The sequence below is a fragment of the Pantherophis guttatus genome, chromosome 2, assembly GCF_059756535.1.
Source record: "Pantherophis guttatus breed Tessera chromosome 2, ASM5975653v1, whole genome shotgun sequence".
Classification (NCBI taxonomy): Eukaryota; Metazoa; Chordata; class Lepidosauria; order Squamata; family Colubridae; genus Pantherophis; species Pantherophis guttatus.
The window spans coordinates 276,609,361-276,635,734 of record NC_142064.1 but is presented as its reverse complement, the minus strand read 5'-3'; the positions used below and the strand labels follow the sequence as shown (position 1 = coordinate 276,635,734).

The 26,374-nt window shown below is 42.7% G+C and overlaps 2 protein-coding genes and 1 long non-coding RNA gene across 4 annotated transcripts in view; 1 reads left to right on the top strand and 2 right to left on the bottom strand.

Moving 5' to 3' along the window:
• Positions 1–26,374, bottom strand: part of LOC148115957 (class I histocompatibility antigen, F10 alpha chain-like) — a 175,546-nt gene that overhangs the window by 39,513 nt on the left and 109,659 nt on the right. The gene's annotated exons all lie outside the window — the stretch shown is intronic.
• LOC132710160 (uncharacterized) lies at positions 1,651–24,200 on the top strand. Its single transcript, XR_009620925.2, has 4 exons — positions 1,651–1,767; positions 12,176–12,243; positions 17,676–17,743; positions 23,440–24,200. It is a non-coding gene; the product is annotated as an uncharacterized LOC132710160 (long non-coding RNA).
• The window catches only part of LOC117657947 (H-2 class I histocompatibility antigen, Q10 alpha chain-like), a 31,910-nt gene continuing 9,475 nt past the window's right edge, over positions 3,940–26,374 (bottom strand). The window contains exons 2-9 of one of the 2 annotated variants that reach the window (XM_087884533.1): positions 25,894–26,169; positions 22,230–22,505; positions 19,085–19,366; positions 10,896–10,997; positions 10,336–10,368; positions 6,148–6,180; positions 4,905–4,937; positions 3,940–4,656 (exon numbers count right to left, since the gene is read on the bottom strand). In XM_087884533.1, coding sequence (XP_087740659.1) covers positions 4,625–4,656; positions 4,905–4,937; positions 6,148–6,180; positions 10,336–10,368; positions 10,896–10,997; positions 19,085–19,366; positions 22,230–22,505; positions 25,894–26,169 — 1,067 coding nt within the window. In that variant the 3' untranslated portion in view covers positions 3,940–4,624. The remainder of the gene's footprint in view (positions 4,657–4,904; positions 4,938–6,147; positions 6,181–10,335; positions 10,369–10,895; positions 10,998–19,084; positions 19,367–22,229; positions 22,506–25,893; positions 26,170–26,374) is intronic. The other variant, XM_087884534.1, reaches the window with a different exon arrangement.

Sequence of the window (26,374 nt, the reverse complement as noted above, 5' to 3'; positions counted from 1 at the left end):
CGGCGGGTGGTTCGGAGAACTGGTGGCGGCAGCAGCGCGAAGCTCCACTCACCCACCCGGACGTCGTTACTACCTGCTTTTAACCAGGAAGTAACCTATTTTTAACCCTCTGTGCATGCTTTGCACATGTGCAGAGGATCCAAAATCGCACGTGCGCTTCTGAACCGGTAGGGAAGGTAAGTAGATTTCACCCCTGAGGAGAGGGTCTGGCTTCTGGTGTAGAGGACACTGCTTACCATGATCCCTGATCTCAGTTTCTAGATGAGAGTTGTTGTGGCCTGCAAGAGGCCTGAGCAGCAGGTAGCTGATTCTGACAGCGAGGAGGCTGGTGTGATGATTTGCCAGCAGCCTGTGCAGCTGGCGCTTGAGTCAGACAATGAGGAGGCTGGAGAAGATTTGGTGCCAGAGGCGGGGATTCAGCCAGGGCCTTCACAACTTCCAGAAGCTCCCATAAGTGAAGAGGACGAAGAGGAGGAGCTTCTTCTCAATGCACGGGCGCGCAGAGCTGCCAAAAGGCAGGAATGGCTCCTCAGGAGGAGATCTCCTCGAGAGTAAGGCTTAGGGCTAATTGGCCACTCCCCTAGCCTATTTAAGGAATGACGACGACTGAGGCAATTTGCAGAAAACAACTTTGTTCATATTCCTTCGCGTATTGACTCCAGAAACGTCTGATTGGCTCTTGCTTCTCTCTTGTCATTTTTCCTGCAAATTGCTTCTGGGCATTCTGCCAACCACAGTAAGCTTACGGTTATTTGAAAGACTGTGCCTCAGAATTGAGTTATTATTCCTTGGACTCTTGTAGGCTGTTAATGAAGTTAAATTAACAGACCTTGTTCAGAAAAGACTGATTTAAACTGTACTTGTGTTTGAACAACTACTAAGAAAGCTCATTAGTAGTCCTTAATTAGTAAACTAAGGTTTGTATAGACTTTGTGTGTTGTGGAATGATGAGACCAAACAACATTCCTGGGTCAGCCAGAGACAGTTTTATTGCGCAAGGTTCAGAGCCAGTTTTGTACCTGAAGCTTTGAACAAGGAGAGAACTCTGATACAACGGTTTTTATACATTTCTAAGACAAAGGATTCAGTGAGATCATACATTTTCCATATATGGTTAACATGAGATCATATATCCGATTTTTCCTATATGGTTACATACATTGGATAATATGTTCATCTAATTACTTAAACCATTAATTTTAGTTTATAAAATTATCTTAGCCACACAACTTTTCCTAAGTGCTCGGAGTTGCTAATGGGAGAGTTACTGCTGTCCTTGGGTAAATTTATTGGATTAAGTAACTCTTTGTAACATATAGGTCTTTGTGTCATTCACAATGAGGTCACTCAGATGTTTTCCATATGGCAGTCCTTTCGTGACATCTAGGTTTCATCAGAAGATATATTACCACTTAATGAGGTTTAACTGTTTGTTAATGTAATCTCCAACAAGCACTTTTCTATCTTATAATAATGTGAATAGAGAGGTTCTCTCAAAGTTCATGTATCTAAGCACGTCTTCCCCTTATAATAATGTGAATAAAGGGGGTCCTCCAGAGCCCATATATCTGACTCTGTATGATTCCTATTTTATTCACATTATTTCTTTTATCTACATTATGTGTGTGCTGCGTTCTTTGGGGTCCGTAGCTGCTGGCAGACCTGTGAAGGTAATCTGGGGGAGTCACATTAGTTTTCTGGGCTGCTACTGAAGGCTTGTGAGGATCATGTTCTGAAGGAGCAGCAGATGACAATGTGAAGTCAAAGGTAGGATCATTTCTTCTTTTAGCTTGTTGGCACACAAAGTCCACCAAAACAGAGAAGGAGGAAAATGGAACATTGTACTCTCTTTTGTATGTGGAGCCATGTGTGACCCACTGCTCCTGTTAAGTTATAGGGTAACTTTTGTACAATGGGGCTGACACCTCTGGCTGTGTCAAGGAATGCAAGTCCTTGCAAGTCCCCTTCCGACTTAGCTATTTGTAGTTCCATCAGTAAGTCTCTAAGTTCCCAAAGTTTCTGATAGGCTCCGTTAGATATTTTGGGAAAGCTATCAAGCCTTTTGAACACGGCTTCTGCTGAGCCATAGGATTCACCAAGTCTGTCCCAGATCATTTTAAGACCTGTTTCAGAGTAATTTATATTTATTTTCCTGTTTTGCTTTGAATGCTCAGCAAATTCAATTCTGAGCCATTTTTTTTATTTAAAATTTTTATTATAAATTAGAAACATAAAACAAAATAAAGACTATAACGAAACACAATCACATACATACAACTGAGGTTGATTCAACCCCCATATATATATACAGTTTCTAAATAACATTACATATCATCATACTACAGCTTTCTGAGCCATTTATTATTAAATCTCTCTCTTCACTACATGACAAATCTAAGCCTCTGATGGCATTTTCACTCACTGCCTCCTGCTTTCTAGCCGGTGCCTTAACTACTACAGGTAGTCCTCAACTTACGACGAGAATTAAGCCTAACATTTCTGTTGTTAAGTGAACATTTTGTTCAGTGAGTTTTGCCCCTTTTTATGACTTTTCTTGTCATGGTTGTTAAGTGAAGCACTGAAATTGTTAAGTTAGTAACAGGGCTGTTAAATGAAACTGGCTTCTCCATTGACTTTGCTTGTCGACAGGGGATCATGTGATTCCAGGACATGGCAACCGTCATAAATATGAACCAGTTGCCAAGCGTCCAAATTTTGACGACATGAATGTTGCAATGGGCATAAGTGCAAAAAACAGTCATAAATCACTTTTCAATCACGTTGTAACTATGAGCAGTCACTAAATGAACTGTTGTAAGTCGAGGACTACCTGTAGACTGAACTGAATGAATTTGTGGCTGACTGGTTTATCCTTGGTGCTCCTTTTTCTTTTGTGCGTTATATTTATTGTCTTTTGTTCTTGTATTGATATTTTTATTGTGTTGGCTGACCAGAGCCTCTTACATGAGCTGGGCGGTCCTATATTCTAATTAAGAAATAAATTTCTAAAAGTTTTGAATCCATAGAAGAGGCTGAAATATGCATTGAATTCTTGCAAAATGCTTTCAAGTTTACTTGTTAAGCTGTCAAAGATGGCTAGTCCAGAGGGAGGGGGATGAGAGACCCCATCCTTTTCACTCTTCTGTGCCCCCAAAGCATCCACTATAATATGGGGAACATCTTTCCCATAAATCAGAGGTATCCCCACCGTTGGGCCACTGCATCTTATTGGACAACTGAAGATCCCAGAGAGGATCTCTGAGAAGGAGGAGAAGCTGCCCTTCTGCAAGGGGACCAGGATGTCTCTGGCCGGTCACTGAACTCCTCTCTCCCGATGGGCCACTGGATGAGGCTCAGAGATCAGCCACTTGGCCAACAGCCTGAGGCAAAGGTGGATTTGAGGGAAAAGCTCAAGCCAAAACCAAATGGCCATTTTACAGAAGATCAGCTGGAGATGCTAGAGAAACATCTGGACACAAGAACAAAATGGCTGCCTTCCCAAAGGAGCACGCAGGAGCCCCCCAGTTCTTCCTTCTTCCAGGTTTTGCCTTGGTTCCCCGCCTTCCTCCAACACAAAGTGAAATCGGGGTCTCTGATCAACAAGGAGGGTAAAATCCCTCTTAATTCCAACCTCCCCAAACACACAGCAAGTCAGGCAAGAGGAAAAGAAATCATTTATTTTCAGCAAACAATTTTGGCACTTACAATATATGTGCCATTGTTAAGGAGGTAGCAGCCTGACTGCAATGGATCTCATGTTCCATTTTTCTAAATCATGAAAATCCATAAATGGCAATTTATAAAAAAACCAGTGTCTAATGTTACACTCAGTATATTGATTGTCAAACTTTGTGTTATCAAATATATAATCAAATAACCGTGCAATAATCAATTAAAATGCATCAACCATTTTAATGAAAAAAATCTCAGAATGCACACTTATTTTATTTATTTTATTATATTTTTATACCGCCCTTCTCCCGAAGGACTCAGGGCGGTGTACAGCCATGTTAAAACAATAACGAGACAAAATTTAAAAACCATTTAAAATAATTCAATCAGTTTAGGCCGAATTTAAAACTCCCAACTAAAAACCATTTTAAAACCATTTAAAAACCCAGTTTAGCAATAGTTTCATTGAAGGTTAGATTAAACAGATAAAACTAACACAAGGGGAAAAAAGAAAAAGCAACCTCCACCTCTATCTCCAACAAGCATAATGAAAATTAACTCATCAATCTTTCTTAAAGTAAAACCAACGAACTCTTCATCCTATTCCTCGTTCTCCATTCTCTATAAACCCATCTCTAAAATCTCATCTTTAACCTCTAATCTCCATCCACGCAGACTAATCAGCAAAAGCCCATTAAGGCTGCTAGGCAACCTTCCTATTAGAAACTATTATCTACAAAACCCAATTTGAAATCTTTTGATTCCACAATTAGTAACACATAATATATTCTTTTCTCCTGTGGTCCTCCATCATCATAAAAGAACAGTTACTGATTCAGTGATAAAAGAAATGATGAAAGACCCAAAATCTCTCCTGGTTCCAGCATGCAGGAAGGGCCTGAAGGGCTCCTGCTAAGAGTCCGGCCTAATTCAGACGAAGGCTGATCCCTCCTCATTCCTCTATCTTTATGCTGGGCGTGTCCCCTGCAAAGAGGAAGGGAAAAATATCCAAGGGTTAGCTGGATCAAGACAGACGGAGCCTGAGAGCTGCCACAGGATCAGAGTTTGGGGCCAGGAAGACCCCTCCCCTGAGCCCTCTCCCCCAAATTCCTTCCCTTCCAGCGTCTGAGATTTCCAAAGGATCTTCACCCTTGTTCCTTGGACCCCAAAGCCCTCCCCTCCCTCCCTCCCTCTCCCCCCATACGCCACCCCCCCTCCCCCAGTCCACTCACCTGCAAGGAGGCTGCTAACGGCCTGGATGCTCCCTGGATTGGGGAAAAAGACACAGAATGAATGAATGTCTGGATCCTCTGAGGAGGACAAATCTCCCTCTTCACCAGGAAACCTCTTCAGTTTCACAAACCTCTCAGAGGACATAAAGCTTTTTATTAATTAATTTATTAATTAAACTGCCATCCCAAATATCTCATTAAGGTGACTCTAGGCAGCTCACAGTAAAATTCAATAAAATGCCATGTAGACTATTTAAAACAATAAATAAAAACCAGATTCCCCCATCAGATCATGTTGCCATTGCTCCAACAAGAAGATCACGTCCACTGTGACTGCTGTCTCGAGTCAGACCCAGGACGATCTGGGAGAGGCTCACAGACCCCATGGAGGCCATGAACCCCTGGGCGGCTTCCGAGGCCAAACCCAGGGGTGGCAGATTGAAGTCTCCCAGGACCAGAATCCTGGGCAAGTCCATGCCAACCCTGAGGCGGCCCCCAGCAGCTGAGGCAGGGAGGTGGCCATGCAGCAGGGAGGCTGGTATAGTAGCAACAAGCCCATCATGTCAGCCCAGCTTCAGAAACAGGGAGTCACAACCAGAATCGTGGGGTGGGAGCATCCTGAGTGCCAGAAGAGATTCTCAGAGGACCAGTGTAACTCCACCAATCCTGCCTGGGATCTCGTCGGGATCAAACCCTAAACCCAGCTGGGCACATCTCTGAAAGAGGGAATCCCCCCCCCCACCCTTCCACAGTCAGTCAGGTCTCAGCTATGCCACCAGAAAAGTCTCTAACCACTGGGGATCATGGCATCGCTAGTGGTTTCCCTATTTCCCCTCAAAGAATTGAGGGCAATTTCCTCCAATGGGGGCCAAGGCTCCACCATGCAGTCTGTGGGCTGCCTCCTCTGCCTGAATCCAACAGGGAGAGTTTCCCTTCTCCTCTGCAGGATGAACCAGTGCAAGGAAAGTGAATTTTGCGACAGCCGGCCGGCTTTCATGCCTAAGGCAGGACTAGAACTCACCTTCAACCCAATTAGACTCACTTGGTGCCCTCAACACTAAACCAAACTGACTCTTTTAATTATTTCACTAGAACTGGACATAGAGGGAACCCAGGGAGGATGAATTAGGGGGGGGCTTTAAAAAGGGGGGCCTCTCCCTCTTTTCATCTTCCCATGCACCCAAAGGCTTGCAAAGGGAGAGAATGGCTCATGTAGGAGCAGCAGCAGCTCCCTCTGACTTACCCTGGCCTGAACTGTTGGATCCTTTGTCACTTGCTGGAAAAGAAAGAAAGAAAAGAAAAGGGTGAGAAAGTCGCTCTCTTGGCTTATAGGTGGAGAAGCTCAACTTTTTCTGGCTCCAGCTCCCTCCCTCCCTCCCTCCCTCCCTCCCTCCCTCCCTCTCTCTCTCGCACACAATCAAAGACTCACAAACACATGGAGAGAGTTTAGATCAAACAGCTTTGGCTAAAAGGCATCGGAAAGAATTCTTAAAATGTATGTGTAGATCACACAAAGCCAGAAGGCAGAGCTGACTTAAAAAGATGCAGATGGGGACTTCCGGTTTGCTGCTGGCCACCGCCAGATGTTCCTTCGGGATCGTCAGCTTCCACTGCCTGTTAGAGCCATCTTCACAACGTAATGGCGGCTCGAAAAAACTCCGTTTCCATGAGGAAACGGAGATAGAGCCAGCTGGGGTGGGTAGAGCTCTCTGCATAGTCCCAAAAGTTTTTCTTTTACTTTTGGGACGGAGCGGATGAGCTTCCCCATATCCCCAGCCGCTGCTCCGGGCTTTGGGAGACCTCTGCTATATGCAGAGCCAGGCGACAAGAGCAAGCCTGCGAATTTAACAGATTGATTAAAGAAAATGTGAGCTGGACCTGTGATATAGAATCGCAAGTATTTTACTTATTTTATAAAAACTATTCAAGAGAAAAGGGGAAAGGAAAGAGGAAAAAAAAAAGGACTTTTAAAATGGCGTCTGCCGAGCCTTGAGAAGAGGCTGAAAGGGAAAGTTCTTCCGTTCTCTATTATTACAAAGTAGCGGAATAAATACCACTGGCTACAATTGTAGACAAAACTTCGCTCCCGTGTTCTTTTTCTCTCTCTTTTTTTCCTGGGGATCGGATATTGCTTCTGGTTGGAAAGAAGTCTTTTTTTTTTTTTTTTACAAAGCTTGCCTGGGCGGAAACATGGCACTGAGACTTATAAAGTCAGACAAACAAGTAGTGGGGGGGGGATTCCCCCACTAACAAGCTAAAGGAACAAGTTTTAAGTCTCCAGTCTCAGCAACCTGATTTTAATATAATAGAATTTCTCTTAGAGGAGATTGTAAGAAGGGATGAGATTGTGAATCAGCACCTTGAAAAATTTAAGCAGGAAATTAAAGAATTGGTGAAATCTAAGTATGATTTTTTGGAGCGAAAAATTTTAAAAATGGCTAATGGCTTTTCAGAATTTATGATACAGTTGGATGCAAATACTAAGTTACTAGAGTCTAAAATGGAAGAAACTCAAGATAATTTGGACAATAGAATTCAAAAAATTGAAAATGATTTGATAAATATTCAAGATAATAGCTCAGAAGAAAAACCTAAAATGGAGGCTGATCAAAAGACTGGCAATGTAGAAAATTTGCAACAGAGGATTGAAAGAGAGGTTTTAATGGTACAATATAATTTAACTGAATATGCGATAAGACTGAGAGGTTTGCAGGAAAATAACAGAGATGATTTAAGGAAAATATCTTCTGAAATTCTAGCTGGGATTTTAAAGGTTCAACCTGAGGAAGTGTTTTGTAGGATTGACAGAGTTTACAGAATAAACTCCTGGATTGCAAAGCAAAGGCAATTGCCTAGAGATGTGGTGATTTATTTTACAGATAAAGAAATTAGGAATAACATTGTGCAAAATTCTTTCAATTCTAATTTGCAATTGTATGGAAGAAAGATTTGGATTTACAAAGAACTCCCACCTAAGATATTAACAGAAAGGAAGAAATTTGGTTTTTTGGTGACTGAGTTAAAAAAAAGAAATATTCCATTTAGGTGGGACGTCCCAGTTGGTATTATATTGAGATATCAAGGAGAAAGATACCAGTTAAATACTGTTGAAAGAGCGGAATAATTTTATCAAAACATTTTGAAAATGAATTTAACATCTTTAGGCACAATACAGGATAAGCAGAAGGAGTTGGAAATAAAGGGAAAATATCGAATTACAGAGACTGTACCAGATAAATTGCCTTTGGATTTTTTGGATACCCCAGCCGGATTATTTACAAATTTGAGAGAAGTGCCATCTGACTCTAACGTGATGACTTATCAAGTCAAAGACAAGTATGGATACCAACCAGATGATATACAAGGGGCAAAAAAGAAACACGAGATACAAAAACAAAACCAACAAGATCAACCTATAAAGCAGAATGAAAACTGATTAGTTGATATACAATCTGTAGAAAGGAAACCAGGATGGAAATTAAACCCACAAAAAGAAAAGAAAAAAAGAAATAGGTCGTACAAAAATAGAAATTTCTAAACCAAGCAACAGTGAAGCCAGTGACTTTAAAAAATGTATGAATATGTGAAAAGATAGTGGAGGTGAAGTATTGGTTAATATTATCCTGAGGACAGTGACAGACCTCTGCATTGCCGTAATTCTGGGATGTGAAAAGAGCCTTAAACTGTTGGATTTGAATCATCTACTTTGGATTTTTTTTTTTTGTACTGATAAATATATTATAACTATCTTGAGTTACAAGGCAAGAGAGTTACGTTGGGGCATGCAGAAGATCTGGTTGCTACCCACTAGGATGATAGGAATCAATAATCCTGAGGAAAGCCACAATTACAACTATATGGAATATAACTATAATGTCACTCGGGTGGTTGCTTTTACTTTTATATATATATGAGGATATTTACTACTGATGGGGGCAGATATGATTGAAGATTTTGAACAAACTGTTGCATCAGGAAGCTATGTTACCCTATTATGGATGATGGTCTTAATAATCCAGCGGAAAGACTTCAAAGAAGATATTATATGGACTATAAACTTAAAGTCATTGTCGTTTCTTTTCTATTTAGATATATTGGAATATATACGTATATATATATATATATATATATATTTTCAAGCAGAGTGGGTAGTGATTCAAGATATTAAGAATTGTTGTGTATGGCAATTTTGCAGGAAAGTGGGTGAATAAGCTAGTTTACAGACTGATTAGTTTAAGAAAAGGGATGTTTAAGTGATATATTTAGGGGAGTGGAGGAAATGGACAGAGTTGAATAAATGTTAAATTAGGATTTATGGGGCAGGCCGCTTTAAAATGTTATATTAATATACACAAAAGATTAAATGTTAAAGCAGGATTTACTATATATTTTTAAAGCGGAAGGTGGTTTTGAAATGTTGTAAAATAATATATAGATAAAAGTTTGAAAGAGGAGAAAAAGGGCAGATTATTGTTAAATTGGGGGTTATAAAAATATGTTAAATTAGAAGTCATCATATAATGTCATAGTAGAATCTTTTCTCTTTCTCTTTTTTTTTCTTTTTTTTTTCTTCTCTTTTTTGAAATGTATGGTTAAAAGGGGATGTTATAATATTAATAATATTTCTAGTAAGTAAAGGTCAGTATTTAGAGGAGGGAGTAAGTAATCTGTTATGAATTTGGTTTTTTGTTATGAAGAAGTCACAGGGGGGAGGGGGGAGGGGGGTTAGGGAGGGGGAGGGGGGGGAAAAAGGGGGAAAAACTTGTATTTGAAAACTTTTTCAATTAAAAAAAAAAAAGATGCAGATGGATCCAAAGTTTCTTTTTCTTACCAGTTCGTACTTAGTGAGCCTTGTGATGGGAGACCAAGAGGAGATCAGGCGGCATCCCCCAAAGCTCCTTTTCTCTCAAAATGCCCCCCTTTGACCCCTAATTTTATGGAGCTTCTGACTCTCCTTTGGCCAAGCCTTCCCTTGCTGCCTACTTGGGAAGCAGAGCATGTTCTCAGTCAGAGGGACCTTCCACCAGCCGGGTCTTCTCATCGTCTTGAAGGTTCCTTCTCCCAGATGTTTCTCCTGGAGGACTCCACTCCCACTAACACCCTAGCTCAGTGGTGGGTTCCTACCGGTTCGCTCCGGATCTTGCGAACCGGTAGTAGCGGCAGTGGGAGGCTTTGCCCACCCGCCATCATGGACACTCTGCACATGTGCAGAAGCACTGCACGCACACAGAAGTGCTGCACACGCTCCCAATGCAAACCATTAGCAAAGATAGCTGTAATGAAAAGGGGGCCCATCTTCCCCAGCCTGGATCTTCGAAGGAAGAGGAAGATAGCACACACAAACATACATGCACACTCCCCTCTCAATTAATGGTGCCTCTGGTCCCTGCTCTAAATCGGAGATTACATGTAAAGAGGACAAGTCACTCACTTGGCGTTGCTTTGTAGCCATCCTGACGTCTCTCTGCAAGGATAAAAATCAGTGAAAGCTCAAAAGAAGCCACCAGAGATCATCCAAACTCTCCCTCCGTAGGAGGAAGAACCCCAGGAGATACTTCACAGTCACTTTGTCCCATGAACAAAGACAGAAAGACCTTCAAAATACAAATGTATCTCCTGATTTGCCCCAAGAGAGACTTGCTGCCTCTGAGATGGATGGAGGGGAATTGGGGGAAGCAGCAGCAGCAGCTGGGAGGGGAGGAAGGTTTCCATGGAAATCCTTCTCTGCTGCTCTTTGATCAAAGCCTTTGAGAGGGACAAAGGAACTGGGATGCCTCTTCCCAGGTCAGGAGAAGACAGGACTGCCTGAATCTCAGACTCAGCTGAATTGAGACTGGAGTCCCAGCGAGAGGCTGAGATCTCAGATGCTCCCCAAGAGGGCTGGGAAAACAGGACTTCTGAAGCTGATAAGTTTCCCAAAGGGAGAGACTTGGGGGGAATCTCCCCATCTTCCTTCCATCACACCCCTCCCCCCCCAGAAAAGATACTTACTGAAGAATACCAGGAGGATCCCAGCAATCACACCCAGCAGGACAAGAGCAGCCACAACGCAGCTGATGATGAGCCATGGGTTGGATTTTGAATTGGTTGGTTCTGAATGGAGAGAAAGATCAGATCATTGATGGAGAACCCCAAACATGACCTAAAGAAATGACAGCTGGAATTTCCCCAAATTCAAAACTCCATGGGCTCATTTTTGTGTCCTTCTCAAGGTAACATGAAGACGCCTTGCTAACCGTTGTTAGAGGACGTGTCCTCATGATGCTGCCTCCTTCTCACACCAGCCCAGCATGAAGGCAACTGAATTCATCTTTGGCTTTTCCACTCAAAAACAGCCGTTTTCAGCCTTGTTTTTTTAATTTTTTAAAATTTGATTTATATGCCGCCCTTCTCTGGAGACTTAGGGCAGCTTACAACGCGTTAAGCAATAGCCTTCATACTTTTGTATATTTTTATACAAAGTCAGCTTATTGCCCCCCACAAACTGGGTCCTCATTTAACCTACCTTAGAAAGGATGGAAGGCTGAGTCAACCTTGAGCCTGGTGAGATTCGAATTTACAGTAATTGCAGACAGCTGGTGTTAATCACAATGCTATCAGTCTGCTGAGCCACCAGGCACCTTAGCAGCTTGCAAAACAAAAACTTCACCAACACAATAATATAAACAAAATTTGTTAAAACAAAAACATTTTTGTTGTTTTTATAGGCTGCTCCAATAAGCCATGACTCTGAGTGGAAATGGGCAGATCTGTACGCTTTTTTCTTCAGTTTGAGTGTTTGCATTTTATTATTTCAGGTAAAATAGTTCATATCACCTAGACTTTTTTAAAAAAATATACACTTTCATTTTCCTTGGCCAGTCCAGGGATAGCAAAAAATTATAATTTGTGCTTCCAGAACTTCAGCATGAAAAATGGAATATGGTGATATCCGACTTCTGGATGGTCCCACAAATGGCAGAAATAGAATAACGGAGTCACAGAGTTGGAAGGGACCTTGGAGGTCTTCCAGTCCAACCCCCTGCTCATTCCAGAGGCCCTATACCCTTCCAGACAAGCGGCTCTCCAGTCTCTTCTGAAACGTTTCTGGTGATGGAGTACCCACAACTTCTGAAGGGAAGCCATTCCACTGATGAATTGTTCTCCCTGTCAGGAAATTTAGTTCTAATCTGCTTCTTTCCTGTTGCTAGTTTGGTTATCCTGGTTAGGCCCATATATAAGAGACTGTAGACTTTCTTGTAATAGTAATATTTATTTCTTTTCTTTCTCAGGAACACAATTAGACAAGCACTAATCTGGGAGGAGCAAGAACTTATATACAGAGAAGGCGGGGCTAATGGTAAGTACTAACCAATGGTAAGTGACACAATGACATCACACAATGACATATACACAAGCACACATATTTACAGATATCAGGTTAGGTATTTTCATCTGTAACAAATCCCCCTCTAAAATACCTAACTAATGGTGGGTTATTAAGATTATATATGTACATCAAGTTTGGAAGTCAAGTACATATGTTGTTTGGTTGGCAATGGCTTAGTGAGGATATCAGCAATTTGTTCACTAGTATTGCAATGGATAGCTTTAATAAATCCTATACTTGACAGTTGTCTTACATGTTTATATTTTATATCGATATGTCGAGATCGTTGACCTATTGCTTCGGAAGCTGATATATCAATTGCTGCCTTATTGTCCTCATTGATAATAATTGGATAAACAGGTTCATCCCACACATTGGTTAACAAGTCATCGAACCAAGTTAGATTGTTGACCGCTTTGGATAAACAAACATATTCGGCTTCCGCTGTGGAAGTGGCAATTAAATTCTGTTTGCCTGTGTACCAGTGCACCGCACAGCCATTTATAAGAAAAACATATCCAGAAGTACTTTTTCTGGTTTTTGAATCAGTAGCCCAATCAGCATCAGCGTAGCAGGTCAAAGTTGGTTTTTCAGAAATGAATGGTTCTAAGAATAAGCACATATCAATGCTAGACTTTAGATATTTTAGAATCCTCTTAATTCCTTCCCAGTGGTATGAGTTAGGATTGCTTACATGTCTTGACAACAAATTTACAGCAAGGGTGATATCGGGCCTGGTCCAATTAGATATGTATAATAAGGACCCAATAATTGATCGATATAACGTGTTATCCTTGAATGGTTCGTACTCATTATACACATTCCTATAAAAATCAGTTGACATAGGAGTATCACAAATTTTTGAGTTAATTAAGTTACATTTTTGTATGAGTTCCATAATCTTGTCTTTCTGAGATAATTTGAACCCCTTATCTGTTTTGTCAATTTGGACTCCTAGATACTTATTTACCTTTCCTAATATTTTTAAGTTGAAATTTTTGCCTAGTTGTTCAGCGAAATTATCACATTTAATTTTGTCGTGTCCAAAATACAATATATCATCAACATAAATCAAAACATTTTCAATAGAATCATTATTTTTTTTTGTGAAAAAACAAAAATCAGATGAAGTAGCTACAAAACCCATATTTTTAAGTATCTTTGATAAGCACTCATACCACCGCTTACCGGACTGTTTTAGTCCATAAAGGCTCTTGTTTAATAGCCAAATTTCTCCCTTTTTTGTATCCTTTCCTGGGGGTGCTTTCACATAAATTTCTTTATCTAGATCAGCGTGCAGATAGGCTGTCTGCACGTCAAATTGATATACTTCCAGATTTAAGATAGAAGCTAACACTAGTGCTGTTTTCACGCTTTCTGATCTAACGGTTGGGGAGTAAGTGTCTTCATAGTCATCCGGAAATCTTTGGGCAAAGCCTTGAGCCACCAACCTGGCTTTGTATAGGAATTTACCATCCTCTAGCTCCTTGATTTTATAGATCCACCTAGTGCCAATAGGGGATTTCTCAGTGGGCAGGTCTGTTGGTGTATATACATTTAGTTCTCTCAAACTGTCCATCTCTTTTTTCATTGCTTCCTCCCACTTACTTTTTTCTTCTAGGGGTAGCTTAAGTATGTCATCATATGTGTTAGGAGTCAGGTGTTTAGCTTGGATAGACAGTACGTAATCATCTAATCTTTTAGGAATTATGCCCCTATTGGATCTAATGGGCCTATTCTGGGGATGTTCATCGCTATGCATATACTTAGCTTCTTTTTCGGTTAATTGATCTACTTTCAAAGTGGGGTGTCCTTTTTTCCATTCATCATTAACTATTACTGGGCATTTGATTCTGTTAGTAGATGTGGATTTGGGGTTCGTATCTGATGTGTGATGTTTTGCGTGCGTGTGTGTAATATTTTTTGATTCTGGGTAAATTTCATTGAGATGTAATTTTGACCAGTTCATGTGTTCATGAAACACGGCAGATCTGGATACAATGAAGTGATTATTTTTATCAATGAAGCGATATCCCTTGGTTCCTGATTCGTACCCCATAAATATCAGTCTTTTGGATACTTTCTCTCCTTTGCGCCTTAACTGTGAGGGCACATATACATCAGCAGATACACCAAATACGTGTAAATGCCCAATTTTTGGTTTCCTTCCATACATGAGTTCGTATGGGGTCTTATTGATTGTACTGGACCATAAGCGATTTATAGTGTAATTGGAATAATTAAGGGCTTCAGCCCAGAATGACTGGTTTAAGCCAGCATCATCTAACACACATTTAACCATGGTTTGTAGCAAACCATTCTTCCTTTCAGAGACTCCATTTTGGAATGGGGAAAATGGACAAGATTTAAAGTGCAATATTCCTTGTGATTTTAGCCAAGTTGAAAATTCGTTGGATAGGAATTCCGACCCCCTGTCAGTCATTATTTGTTTGATTTTGGTATTGTGTTGTGTTTCTACCATTTTAAAGAACTCCTTAAATTTTTTGAAAACCTCACTTTTGTGGTTAAGGGTGTATACAAAACCAAATCTACTATAGTCATCGACTATGGTCAGGAAGTATCTTTTTTTGTATTTAATTGAAGGTTTTAATGGGCCTACTACATCCATATGAATTAGTTGAAAGGTTGATTGTGTGGTGCGAGTGGCTTTTTTGGGTTTTGGCTTGTTTTTAATTTTGGAAGAATTGCACACAGAGCATTCTAAGTAATTTTTACAGTTCTTTATTTTTAAATCTTCGGAACACTCTAACATTTTTCGTATGACTGGAAAGCTCGCGTGTCCTAGCTTTCTGTGGAGTAAGTGACTACAATTATCGTGAATAGGTTTTCCATTGTTTAAATTTTCAGACATATTAGTATCAGTGTTTGATGCATTCTTATCATTATTTTCATCATGGCTATCTGAATTTGGTTTTTCGTTTCTTAATTGATAGTTTGCATAGACTAGTTCGTTATCTTGTGGCAGTAGGTATGTTAGTCCATCATTTGTAAATAGTTTACAATATAATGTCACTCGGGGGGTTTTTATACAAAGAGGTTCTTTTTACAGATGCGGGCAGATGGCAGTTGAAGACATTGCAGACACTGTTGGACGAAGGGATTAATTTAACCTGGTTACAATATAATCAATTACAATTGAGATGGAAAGAGGACCAAAAAACTGGTATTATGTTGCATGAGGAAGAATTGGTTAGACATATAAGAGAGAAAGGTCCAATGCATATTAAAAGGCTCTACAATGTTTTGCTAGAAAGGGATTCAGAAACGGAATTAGTTAAAGATTGTATGATTAAGTGGGCACAAAATTTTGAAGAACCAGTGATGTTGGAAACATGGGAAAAAATTTGGGTTCAGAATGTTAAATTTACACAATCGCAGAATCTGAGGGAAAATTTTTATAAAATGTTTTATAGATGGCATTTAGATCCTAAAAAGCTGTCATGTATGTACCCTAATGTTCAGCCAAAATGTTGGAGATGCGAATGTTTGGATGCTACGTATTATCATGTTTGGTGGACCTGTAGGAAAGTTAAGGCTTTTTGGATAAAAATATGGTGGGTCATGCAGAATGTTTTGAAGAAAAAAATTCAATTTTCTCCACAATTGTTTTTATTGGGTATAGTTAAGGGTTTTACACGGGGTGAAATAAAATTAATATTGTATATGATAACAGCAGCAAGATTGTTGATAGGTAAATATTGGAAGAATGAAGCTTTGCCTACTATCGAGGAATGGACTTTGAAGATGGCCAGTTTTGCAGAGATGGCGAAGATTTCAGCATATTTAAAAGATTGTTCACAAGAGACTTATGAATGGGAATGGAAAAGGTGGATAGAATATGTTCAGAACAAATACCAAACTAGAAAGTACCAAATAGCTTTTATTTGAAAATAATGTATTAGAAATATCTTAATGTAAAGTGTAAATAGTTTACCTATGTTTCTGTTGTTCTTAGTCATGAATACCTTTCCACCTCTGAAAGTGGTTTCTATTGCATTCTCTATGCTTAACTTTAGGGTTGCCAATATGTTATTTGGAATTTCGGGCACAAATAGTACCCCCTCTATTTTTCCTATACCTTTTATATGCGTGTCTCCTATTCCTCTCACTAGGACTCTATTTTGGTTTGCTACTTTAATATAATATTTCTTTTCAGTGAAGTTACTTAATATTTCTCTATTATGAGTTGTATGGCATGTGGCTCCTGAATCTATGAGCCAGGTGTTGAGTGAATCAGATATGAAAGTGTTATTATTTCTTATTCCATATAGTGATCCTTTCTTATTTTCTCTAGGGTTATTTCTGTATGTTTGTCTTTCTCTAGAGTGTGGTGATTCTCTTCTCTTATACCTGTAATCTGGGGAGGTTCTGTCTAAAAAGTGTATTCTTCTATCCTTGTGTTTATATGAGTCACTGTATCCTATATTCTTGGGGCAGTCTCTACTCTGATGTCTTTCAGATCCACATGTGAGACATTCATGTGGGTATCTGTCTCTGGCCCTGAAATCAGTCCTTCTTTGATTTCTACCTTCTCTTTGTTGTGTATATCACTCTCTTCTAAGTCTATCTTCAGTAATAAGCTTATTGGTAAGGTTTTCTAAAGTAATTTGCTCTATACTTAGGTTATCTATTAGGGTAATGTAGTTATCCCAGCTGTGATCTAGTGAGTTAATTATAATGCTTTTCATGGTGTTGTCAGAAATGGTTTCTCCTCTTTGAATAAGGTCTGCTCTTACAGCGTTTAAATTCAAGATATGCTCACTCATGGATGTATCATGTTTTAGTTTGGCAGAATAGAATTCCCTAGAGATTTTTGTGGTAGTGGCTACATTTTTGCTATAGAACAGTCTGAATAATTTTTGATATACTTCAAATACAGTTAAATTATGCTCTATACTGGGGAGTATACTTGGGGAAATAGAAACAATTAACATATAGTATGCTTTGTGATGGAGGCAGTCTATTTCATAGGTCCAAGGCTTATTTGGTGGGTTATCAATAAAAAATAAAACATTTTCTTTCATATATACAATCTGTAAACACTGATCCCATTCCATTAAGTTGCTTCCATCTAATTTCAATTTTATAAAGTCTGGAGGTATTGTCCCTGAGTGTAGTGAGGTGTTATTCATGTTTAGTAGCTGTCCATGGTTTAAGACCTTAGCATACTCACAATAAGGTCTGGGGATGGTAGATGTATGTCTGTATTTACTTATCTCTATGTTGTCTTGACTTGTATCTATGTTTCCTTTTTCCTTTTCTGCAGGCTCTTTCTGGGCATGCTCAGTCTTCATTTTCTTCCAGCAGATCCTGGTTAGGCCCATATATAAGAGACTGTAGACTTTCTTGTAATAGTAATATTTATTTCTTTTCTTCCTCAGGAACACAATTAGACAAGCACTAATCTGGGAGGAGCAAGAACTTATATACAGAGAAGGCGGGGCTAATGGTAAGTACTAACCAATGGTAAGTGACACAATGACATCACACAATGACATATACACAAGCACACATATTTACAGATATCAGGTTAGGTATTTTCATCTGTAACATTTCCTTGTTTAGTTTCCACCCATTGCTTCTTGTCCTGCCCTCAGGTGCTTTGGAGAATAGCTGGACTCCCTCTTCTTTGTGGCAGCCCCTGAGATATTGGAAGGTATCCTGTCTCCCCTAGTCCTTCTTTTCCTTAAACTAGAAATGCCCAATTCCTGCAACTGCTCTTCATATATTTTAGCCTCCAGGCTCCTAATCCTCTTTCTTGCTCTTCTCTGCACTCTTTCCAGAGTCTCCACATCTTTTCTATATTGTGGCGACCAAAACTGGATGAAGAATTCCAAGTATGGTCTTAGCAAAGCATCATAAATTGGTATTGCTTGGGGGAGGGGGGGGCAGGTTTGAGGAGGGAACTTCAAATTTAAATTTCTCTTGCACAAAATTCAGGATTCCCATTGAATAGCAATCATGCCACTTGTGAATTGATGCTTGCTATAAACAACCAGAAAAATAAAACAAATATTTAAATACATGTAATAAATTTTCCCTGGGATATCAGCATAACAACTACATTTGAATATTTCTTGTATCGTGGTGACAATCATCAATAAAAAAATTAGAATTTGCATTTTGCAAATTTGGACGTCCAGTGTAAAAAACATTAGGGACACTTATGAGACAGGGATTTTTTCCTTGGGTTTTATGCTGAGCCTCAGGAATTCATGTATCATATCATAAAATAATGTGCAACTTCTTTCTTAGAGCAGCAACACAGAGTGACCTTTTGACCTTTAAAGCAGGAAATCCTGTTAGTCTCTAATGGGAAAAAAACTCAGACTTTGGTACTTTCTTTTCTGACTCCTGAAGCATCAGTCCAGCTACTCTCTGCATTTCCTGAACTCAGCTGCAGTTCATCCGTTTTAATCAGAATTTGCCTTCAGAAAAGGGGCTACCAGACTCCTCCTGATTCTTCTACTTTAAAAACCAAATCTCTTTCTGGTGCTCAGAGGAACTGCTGCTTTTCTGCTGGGGGCAAGAAACAGGGAAGGCCTCAGAGAGGATCTAAGGGCATTTCATCAGGATCGGCCAAGTATTGTGATGGGATTCTGTAGTTTCCATCACCTGAAGCCAGTTCTATGGTCTGGTCCTTGCAGCTTCACCAACCTCAAACACTGGGAAAACCAGTGGATTAAAGCTCAGGTATGCTCACACCTGGACACAATTGGGGTCAGATTTCTCTCCCACAACCCTCCAGCCTGCCAAAGAGCCCAGCCTTCCCCTCCCTGCAGCCTCTCACCCTTCAGTTCCAAGTCCAGAGGCTCCTGCAGGCTGTCATGATCCACATGGCACCGATAGCGGTCTCTCTCTTTGGGATCGATCCGGACACTGATCCAGTAGTGGTAGGTCCCATCCGCATTGGGGGCCACAGACTCACGGAGGGTGTCCTCCTCCCAGACCTCCCCGTCCCTCGTCCAGGAGGCATCGATCTCCCTGGGGTAGAAGCCATGGACTCGGCAGATGTGCGTCTCCATCCCATCCTCCACCTCTGTCCTGCTGCTCACCGTCACCTTTGGGGTCTCTGCAGAAACGGCACCCCCAGAATTAACTCTGAGCCCCTCCAGAGCCTGGAAGGTGGATGACAAACTTGCACATTTACAAGTTTTATTGGTCCCCCCCACATTTCCCCACATCTTTTTTGAACAGAGTATTGGCCGTTTCTTGTCTTATACAATTAATTAAATTCAAATATATTTTACTCAATTACAATTCTTGGCAAAATCTGTGGGAATGGAGATTTTACAGTATCCTTCCCCTGCCACATCCACCAAGCCACGCCTACCAAGCCACACCCACAGAACTGGTAGTAAAAAAATTTGACTCAACCCCGGGTAGTGATGGGAGCAGCATGGCGCTCCCATGTAACACCGCTCCTGCGTGAGCTGCACTGGCTCCCAGTGGTCTTCCGGGTGCGCTTGGTTGGTTATCACCTTTAAAGCGCTCCATGGCATAGGGCCTAGCTATCTGCGAGACTACCTGCTGCTACTGACGACCTCCCATCGACCCGTGCGCTCCCACAGAGAGGGCCTCCTCAGGGTGCCATCAGCCAAACAATGTAGGCTGGTGACCCCCAGGGGGAGGGCCTTCTCGGTGGGGGCTCCCACCCTCGGGAATCAGTTGCCCCCGGAGATAAGGAGAATCCATGACCTCAATGCCTTCCGTCGTTCCCTGAAAACCCATCTTTTCCAGCAAGCCGGGTTGTCTTAAGAAGAAATTTTTAAATTCTTTTAATCAGTCTGTGATTTTTTAACTTTCGGGCCAAAATTTATATATATTTTTAAATGTTTTTTTAATATTTGTATTTTTATCTTGGCTGTACACCGCCCTGAGTCCTCAGGGAGAAGGGCGGTATATAAATTGGAAATTAAATTAAATTAAATTAAATTAAACCTGAAAAACCTCCAGAAGCAAATTGAAGGTCCAAGAAAGTTCCTCTCTGATTGCTTTGAACTCTGACTGATCTTGGGCTGCTCCCTTCAGGGGATAGCGTAGATGCTCTTTTAAGTTCCCTTTAAAGATGACAACAACATAGAAGTTTCTCTCTACTTTTTCCATCCTCTTCTGCTCCCCTGAACCTGAGGCTCCTCCAAGCCTCTTTCCAAGGGAAGAGAGATCAAAGGGAATCTCACACAGATCAATTTGGAAAAGAGATTTTGTCTCTGAAAGGGGGGGGAGGAGAGAGAGATTGATGCCAATGGAAGAGAGAGAAGGTCCTCCCCAGGCTGGGATGGGCTGTTGGCAATCATCAGTGGGGGGGGGGGATGGATTCCCCCATTGATCCTAATTTCATCCAACTGATCCTGGAGGGATTAAGGACCCCAGGGGGGAATCGGTAGACCTAGGGGAGAGGAATGGTCTATATCAGTGATGGTTAACCTTTTTGGTGCCCCCGTGACAGACCCCCAAAATGCAATGTGAGTGCTCCCTGCGCATGCGCCCTGGGCCCCGTTTTGGCTTCCGGGTTGGTGCAGGAGGCTTTTCAGGCCCAAAATGGGTGTGGGGGGGAGAGGCAGCTAGGACTCGATGAGGGAGAAACTGTGGAGTGTCAAGTTTCTGAAAGATGCCCTAATTAATTCATGAGCCATGATCCAAACTTCAAAGGCAATATAGTGATTTATTGGGAGCACCATTCCGGCAATACTCGGATGCAGTCAGGACTGATCCCACGTCGATTTATGTTCCCCTATGACCCTGTCTCTCCCCTCCCCCCTGGCCATGTCATAATCACATTCTCCAATTAACCACTTTGGCTGGCTGTGAACCCTAACACCCTCCTTCTGATTGCGGTCAGAAAAATGTATGGAATTCACTTCAGTTCTCCCTCCCTCCTGCTCATGGCAACTTGAAAGCTTTGCATGTTGACATGGAGATCACATCCTAGCTTTCTCCTGCCTTCTCCAACCTTTGCAGTTTCTCCCCCATCGAATCCTAGCTGCCTCCTGCCTTCCACGATCTCCAAAGTTTCTCCCCCATCGAATCCTAGCTGCCTCCTGCCTTCTGTGCCTCCTCCAATCTTTACGGTTTCTCCCCCCATCCCGTCCTAGCTTTCTCCTGCCTTCCTGCCACGGAGAGGCACCTGCAGAGGGTGGAACCTGCAGAGATCGGGGAAGGCCCTGCCCCCGTGCACATACGTGGCAGAGACCCGAAGACCAACTGGCAGGTGGGAGGTGCACGCATGTGCTTTGGAGCTGGGCTGGGGCGACGGCTGGCATGCCCGCAGAAAGGGCTCTGCGTGCCACCTGTAACACGCGTGTCATAGGTTCGCCATCATGGGTCTATATGGTAAACTAATAAAAAATTCTAGGAAACGATTATAATGTGAGGTTTGACAGAAACTTTGTTCCCCCCACCGTCCTGGAAAGAAAAGAAAAGAACCCCTCATCCATGGCCTTCTTTGCCCAAGTGGGGGCACTGATAATGTCTTATTAATGGTAGAAGTGGAGCCCTCTAGCGGTGGGGGTGGGAGATGCACCATCAGGTACAAGGCAGGAAGGGAACCCCCTGTGGGGATGTGGGGAGAAGCAGAGTTAATGGGGGGAAATTAAAGGTGCCCACCACACTTGACTACAGTTTGGCTAGTGGAGGTTTCATTGAATAGCCCCAAATGGTTGCCTTATTGTGGGCAGTGAACAGGACACCACTAAGTGATTGTCCTGCCTGATCCACCCAGACAGCTGCCAGGCAGAGGCTGCATTTCCTGGTCCATTGAATGGCTGCCTGGCAATGAGAACCAAACAGGGCTTCCCATGTCTTGGAGAGAGGCTGAAAGGGGGAGGATTCCTACCAGGGCAAACAAGCTCCAGACCAGGGACCCAAAGGGGCTGAATGTGTACAAGAGATCCGGCCATAAAGGAGGAAAGTCCAGTCTGCATTCAGATGCTCACCTGTCCTCAGCAGCGTCTCCTTCCCATAGGACAGGTACTTCTCCAGCCACTCAATGCAGATTTCCTCCAGGTAGGTCTTCCATCCCTGATTCTCTCCTGGAATAGCATCCCATTTCCTCTGGGTGATCTGGGCCAGGGGATCGGGAGCCACCCAGGTGGGGATCTCCTTGTCAAAGGTGAGGAAGGTCCTCCCTTCATAGCCAAACTGCATAAACCCTCCTTTGCTCCCGTCTCTCCGGAGCTCACAGCCATACATCACCTGTATTATGTGAAGTCCTGAAATAGGGACAAGATGATGGTTTGGGGAGTCCTCAAGATAAAGAGAGATCCCCCTCCCTGCAGGGACTTTTGACACTGGAGGGAGGCACTGATTCCCCCATTTCCTCCCTAACAATCAAGGAAAAGAAAGCCCCCATCACTAACCGCCCTTCTCCCCTCCCTCAACCTGCCTCCCTACATTTTCCCTCCCAGGATGGAGCCCCTGAACCTCCCCAGGAAAAAGCAAAGCTGGAAAAGCCAGCAGAGGATCCCAAGGGAGACCGAGAGAAGGAGGAGTCACAGAAGAAACGGAGGGATGGAGATCCTTCCATCTTTCCTTCTAGCATTTCTCTGTTGGGGAGACTCGGGGGGGGGGGGGGCGGAGGAAGGGATCCCAGAGAGGGAACAATTGCCTGAATCTGCGGCTGCAAAGAGGGACTGAGAATCCCATGGCCTCAAAGAGGATCTGGTTGATCTACACAAAAGCTTGCAGGGATCCCTGTGACCATAAATCTTGGTCTACCTTCACAAATAGAAGCAAGTCACAAAGGCTGGTTCCCACTTTGGGCTAACCAGAAACAAACCATGGTTTAGTGCAATGCGGGAATGAAGCCTCGAAGGGCCACAAAGGAATATTTTCCTTAGCAACAGCAGCCAGTGGCACAGTCTCATCTGGAGACCCAAAGGGTTATTAACCTTTGAAATGAAGTTTGAAGTTCACAGTCTTTGCAAGGCCCTGGAGAAGATATTTCAACTTCGAGTGACCAGATTCTTGGATTTACAAGAAAACTGAATGTTTGAAAAAACCAAAAGGAAATCTTGAAATGTTTCTACTCCTGTCTGGGCTTGAGAGGGAGGAAGGACGCCAGGAATTCTCAAATCTAATGGAAAACCTCCTGTAAGTACAGCTGAACTAAACTGACCAGTCCTTTCCCTCCCTTTCCACACCCAGGAATGACGGATGAGGGATCCTTTCTCTGCATCTTCTGCTCAGCCAGAGAACTTCCCTTTGGAGGAAGAGGAAGAACCTCGTGAGCTGCAATCTGATCCTGCTCTCGAGAGGAGATTCCCTGATCTCCCCATGGGAAAAATAGTTGTGGATTTCTGCCCAAGATTAATCTCCTGCCATTCACAGGAAGGCCCTGAACATGTGGCAGCAGTTTTCAACTTCTGAGAACAAGCTCTGTCGTACTTCAGAAGCATCAAAAGCTAAGACAGAAACTGTCTTATTTCACTTGAAGATGAAATGTGTTCTTATTTCAAGTTGGGCACAGGACTGAATATTTGTGCAGTAAAAAGAAAGCACAGGGATCACATTGAAAAGGCAAGTTTCATTTTTTTTATTGTTAGTGTAAGAACACTATTAATGCATCTCAAAGGTCTATGCATGAAACAATTTCAGCCTATCTCTGAGCCTGGATCTTCAGGGGTTTCCTGAGATCTGAAAAATAGTTCAAGGGTTCCTTCAGGGCCAAAAGATGAAGAAAAGCTGCTTTAGAGGGGCTAAAATGTAGTAATATTTAGAACCGCTGTGAAGAATATCAGAAGCCACTTCTTTATGTCTTTTTTCTTTATTTTCTTCAGTTGTTTTCTTTTCTTGTACTTTTTTTATTTTTCTTTGATTTCTTTATCACCTTTTCTTTCTGTTACCTTCTATTAGTTTTTATCTTTTGTTTAAAAGGTTTAATACAAATGATATTAAAAAATTAAAAAGACCAACAGGATGTCAGCGATCATTAAAATGGTATTGAAAACACAGGCTAATATCACAAAGCCTTAGAGCAAACGGGCCTGGTGGCTCAGCAGACTGATAGCATTGTGATTAACACCAGCTGTCTGCAATTACTGTAAGTTCGAATCTCACCAGGCTCAAGGTTGACTCAGCCTTCCATCCTTTCTAAGGTAGGTAAATTGAGGACCCAGTTTGTGGGGGCAATAAGCTGACTTTGTATAAATATACAAAAGTATGAAGGCTATTGCTTAATGCATTGTAAGCCGCCCTGAGTCTCCGGAGAAGGGCGGCATATAAATCAAATTTAAAAAAAAAAATCAAGGGTGCAGCCACATCTGGAATATTGTGTGCAGTTTCTGGTCACCAGACCTCCAAAAGGACCGGAGGGAGCTGGAGAAGATCCAGAGGAGGCGACTGAGGTGATGGGAGGGAGGAAGCAGCCTCCCTTTGAGGAAAGGTTGGGACATTTGGGGCTGTTGAGCCTGGAAAGGAGGCTCCCCTCCACTCTGGCCGGTCTCCTTCCTCCTTCCTCCACCAGGGGGAGCCCTCTGGGTCCAGCTCTGCTCCCCTGAGAGGCCAGCAGGGGGCCTGGAGGGATCTGGGGAGACCCTCAGGGATCAGGGGCAGAACTGGCAGAGCTCTGGGGGGGTCACCTGTAGAGGGGGAGGGGCAAGGAAAGGGTGGAAGAATTGGGGGGGCTTCAGCTCCTAGGGATGAAAGGAGGGAAAATGGCTCCTGTTTGTGGAGAAGCTTTTCTTCAGCCAAAAGCAGCCTCTCTTTACACACACATTTGCTTGCAGACCCTCCCCAAATAAGATTCCTTGCAGGTGAATCTTGTCCCCCAAAGATGGCAGAAGGGGGGGGGGCTGCAGAAGAAAGAGTCTCCCTCCCTCCAGGGCAGCCCCACCAAGAGGGCCGTGCAGGAGTTCAGCCTGAGGGACCAAGGATGGGAAGCCATGAAGGCTCTGAGAGACTCTGCAAGGGCCCCAAATGGAGGTTTCTTTCTTTTCCGTCTCTTCCCCATGAAGATTGGGAGGATCCTGGCCCTGAGATCCCCCCCCAAAAGCCCCCACCCCCCATTTGGTCCTCCCGGCCTCTCCTTCCAACTGGAGGGTGAGAAGAAGCTCCTGGCATTTGGGCCCCTCTCGCCCCTCCAAAAAGGGGGAGAAGGAAAGGGATCTAGTCTCCCCAGGTGGATCTGCACTCGATCCCTCATTTCTCTCGGGTGGAAACAGACAGAAGGAGGAGGACCTGCTTCCCTCAGGATCTCTTTAGGATCCACCTGCCTGGTTTTTTTGGGGGGGGGATCTGTGATTCCCTTCCTCCCCCACAGCAGGAGATCCACCAAGGCCAGAACCTCCTTCTTTCATGGGGGGAGGGGAGATTTCGGTCTCTTTTTACCTCAGTTTATATCCATATCCATATCAACATTCAGAAAGACAGAAGGATAAATTTAAACATCTTTTTATTAACTGCACTTGGCAGAAAATGTCAGCTATGGAGGGAAGGAGAAACTCATATTGATTTTTAAAAAAGAATAAACATATAAAAAAAAGACTTTTTAAAAGGTGCGGAAGCAGCCTTTCCCTTTGAAGGGACCCATTTCTTTCTCCCCCCTCTGGTTCCTGGGGAGGGGATTATGGGGCCGGAGGAGCCACCAGACCCATCACTCACCTTCACTCTGATTGTAGCGATTCCTCAGAATCTCCAGGTAATTTCTGAAGGCCTCCTCATTGCCACGTTCTCTCTGGGTCTCTCTGTCCCAGTACTGGGGAGCCTCCTTCCCCATCTTCTCCATCCAGGAGACTAGAGGCTGCAGCTTCTGGCTGTGGCTGTCGTAGTGAACAAAGACCTGATCGTCGACTAACCCCATAGAGACAAAGTGGGGCTGCCCCTGACTGGGCTCCGAGATGCAGCTGACAAAATACTTCATGGAGTGGGAGGAGGCGCCTGGAAGGGAGCCAGAGGGGAAAAGTTAGGGGGCTTCAGTCAAGGACCCTGATCCCATGGAGGCTCCCATCTGAGGCTCTGGGGAGGAAGAAGGAAGAGGAGAGTTGGGGGGCAGAGGAGGAAGGGGGGAAGGAAGGAAGGGGGAGATGGTGGAAGAAGAGGCAGGAGATGGAAATGAGGGAGCGACTGAGAGGGGAAAAAAGGA